This window comes from Colobus angolensis, unplaced genomic scaffold (genome assembly GCF_000951035.1).
Source record: "Colobus angolensis palliatus isolate OR3802 unplaced genomic scaffold, Cang.pa_1.0 Scaffold101, whole genome shotgun sequence".
In the NCBI taxonomy this organism is placed as follows: Eukaryota; Metazoa; Chordata; class Mammalia; order Primates; family Cercopithecidae; genus Colobus; species Colobus angolensis.
The window spans coordinates 4,227,001-4,230,335 of record NW_012111031.1 but is presented as its reverse complement, the minus strand read 5'-3'; the positions used below and the strand labels follow the sequence as shown (position 1 = coordinate 4,230,335).

At 46.5% G+C, this 3,335-nt stretch overlaps 1 protein-coding gene across 1 annotated transcript in view; it reads left to right on the top strand.

Moving 5' to 3' along the window:
* The first annotated feature begins 1,359 nt into the window (after window positions 1-1,359).
* NUDT15 (nudix (nucleoside diphosphate linked moiety X)-type motif 15) overlaps window positions 1,360-3,335 on the top strand; it is a 9,927-nt gene continuing 7,951 nt past the window's right edge. The window contains exon 1 of the mRNA XM_011939724.1: window positions 1,360-1,691. Within this exon, the coding sequence (XP_011795114.1) occupies window positions 1,534-1,691 (158 nt within the window). The 5' untranslated portion in view covers window positions 1,360-1,533. The remainder of the gene's footprint in view (window positions 1,692-3,335) is intronic.

The window sequence follows — 3,335 nt, the reverse complement described above, 5'->3', positions numbered from 1 at the left end:
TGAGCCACCGTGCCCGGCTATGGTTTTTCAAGTATTAAGCCAATATTTCTGGGATTAATCCCATTGTTTAATATATTATCCTTTTTATATACTACCATTTTTTATTTGAGAAGATATTGTAGAGTACCCTTGTAATGAATGTGAATGTTGATAGTAAGGAGAGATGCTGTAAAAAGCTTATCCATTTACTATAACATAGAGAGTAAGCATATTACTTAGAAATATGTAGGCAAATTTCAGAAATACAGTTCAAAGAGTTAAAAGTGATTCTGGCAGTAGGAGTAGAGAGTCAAGTTGTTCTTGTTGCGGTTTTTGCATCAATTTACTTCTTAAAATCATAGCTATAGGTCACGCACAGTGGTTCACACCTGTTATCCCAGCACTTTGGGAGGCCCAAGTGAGAGGACTGCTTGACAAGAGTTGGAGATCAGCCTCTGCAAAAGAGCAACTGCCCACCTCTACAAAAACAAAATTAGCTAGCTTGGTGAAAATTTAAAAAAAAATAAAAATAAAATTACCAGTATGTGCACATTACTTTGGTAGAAGTAAAAATAATGAGAGAGAAAGAGAGAGAAAATCCTTCCAGTGACTAGTCATTTGTTTTTATGATTCAGCTGGTTTGTTTTGCAAGGTACATGGTGTGCAGACATCTGAAAACGTGTTTTCCACTGTTTGTAACTAACTCCTCCTACCATGATTTATCAATTAGCCTTTATTTCCTCCCATAACTTAAGAATATACTTTAAGCATAGTTGTTTATAATGGGATGTTTCTAAATGACCTATCCTTGTCCTGGTACCACACTGATTTGGGCTATAGTGCAAATCCGTGCACCACAGTGGACGAGGTCATTCAAGGGAAAAGAGGAGAATGTGCGGTGGTGCCGAGGTTTGTAAGAGCAGGCGGCTTGTACATGCAAATACATGGTTTGGATGAATCTCGGAGTGGATAGGCTGATGGGTGATGAATACTCAAAGCACAACAGTAAGCAACTTTAGTTAGAGCGAAACTTTTTTTTTTTTTGAGACGTAGTCTCGCTCTGTCTCCCGGGCTGGAGTGCAGTCGCCGGATCTCAGCTCACTGCAAGCTCCACCTCCAGGGTTTACGCCATTCTCCTGCTTCAGCCTCCCGAGTAGCTTGGACTACAGGCGCCCGCCACCTCGCCCGGCTAATTTTTTTGTATTTTTTAGTAGAGACGGGGTTTCACCGTGTTAGCCAGGATGGTCTTGATCTCTTGACCTCGTGATCCGCCCGTCTCGGCCTCCTAAAGTGCTGGGATTACCGGATTGAGCCACCGCGCCCGGCCTAAAGCGAAACTCTTAAAGCACGCTGCCCTTCGGCAGGAAACACGACATTCCGCAAGCTGATAGCCCCCCGCGACGCATTACGCACAACGGACAGCTGGAGACGCCGAGGCGCGCTCGCTTTGATTTCGGCGCCTGCGCCCGCGCGGGGAGAGATTGGCTGAGGCCGCGGGACTGGGCGGTGAGCGCGTCACTTCCTGCCGCTGCCAGGCGCGTCCTCCCGGGCGCTATGACCGACAGTGCAGAGCCGCGGGGGCGGCGGCCCGGAGTCGGAGTCGGAGTCGTGGTGACCAGCCGCAAACATCCGCGTTGCGTCCTCCTGGGGAAGAGGAAAGGCTCGGTTGGAGCCGGCAGTTTCCAACTCCCTGGAGGTCATCTGGAATTCGGGTGAGCAGCCGCGGACGCCAGGAAAGCGTGCGTGTGCGGAGGGACGAGCTCACACTGTGCTTGCTTCGTGCGCCGTGCGTGAGAACGTCCGCGCTGACGCTGTGTCCTTTCTCGTGCGTTCCGTCGGTTCCTCCCCTCGACCTCTGGGCTGCGTAGGCTCCCGCCCAGGATGGGGCGCTGTGCCGGATCACACGAGGTCATTGCTGGGCTAGCTGGGTCTTTCCGGCTGCGCGCCGGCTAGGAGGTGGCTGGGATTTTGTCTGTGAGGTGTGTTTCTCACAGCTTATACACAAAAGGAGGAAAGCAGGTGTGTGTAAACCTCCAGCAGCCCGATGTTGTCAGCTAAGACATTGCACCGTTTCCATGTGATTGACTGACTGACTGGAGAGACTGTCTCGCTCTGTAGCCCAGGCCGGAGTGCAGTGGCGTTATCTCGAGTCACTGCAACCTCCGCTATCCAGGTTCAAGCGATTTTCGTGTCTCAGCCTCATGAGTAGCTGGGATTACAGGCGCCCGCTACCACGCCGTACTAATTTTTGTATTTTTAATAGAGACGGGGTTTCGCCATTTTGGCCAGGGTGATCTCGAACTCCTGACCTCAGGTGATTCACCCGCCTCAGCCTTCCAAAGTGCTGGAATTACAGGCGTGAGCCACCGCGTCCGGCCGGTTTCCATGTGATTTAAACCAACACAGATCAATTTAATACCTACTGACCGCATAACCAAGCCCATTTGCTTGGCTAGAGTGCATCCAAAAAATAAATAATCATGAATGGGTATTGGATTTTGTCATTTTTTTCCTGCATCTGTGGAGATGATTATATGTAAAATTTTAGTTGCACTCTACCCAAGCAAATGGGCTAATGAAACGCTTTGGGCCTCAGTTTCTTCATCTTTAAAATGGGAGCGTTGGACTAAATCGCCTTTAAGCTTCCTTCTGCCTTGTCACTTCCGTGATTCGATTATAACTATCAAAGGAGTTGGACAGCTAAGGAGACTCAGTTCTATACAAGAGTGAAGACAGCCCGGATAGTTTATCACCTTGACTATACTATCATGGGTGTGCGCATATGTCCAGACTCATCAAATTGTATATATATTTAACATGTGCATTTTATTAACATGTTATTTTATGTGCATATTTAATGTGCACATTTTATGTGCATTTTTATGTGCATTCCGGTATAGGAAACACTTTTGTAAAAAAAAAAATGTTTTTCAAGTAAAAAAAAAAAAGCCTGGGATGGTGCTAAGAAGTGGATTCTGAAGTGAGAATAATGCTAATCAAGAACAGATAAACAGCATCTAAAGCATCAGACCCAGCACTTGTTTTTCCTTCAGTATAAATTTTCAAATGTACATCAAAGTGGAGAAAATAGTGAATCCTTTTGTATCCATCACAGAGCATTTTCTTTTTTCATCTTGACTGCCCTTCCCTCCGCCGCCCAAAACACACACACACACCCCTGAATTGGACATTTTTAAGATCACTGAGGAAAATGCTACTGAAAGGGCATACCACAAGAATATTTCACGTCAAAGCCTTTTGTAAAGTGTGTACCCACCCCATTGCTAAACCTAGCAACAAAGTGAAATAGGGCAAGGTTGAAAAACAACTCCCGAACTAACTTAGGCAAACAATTC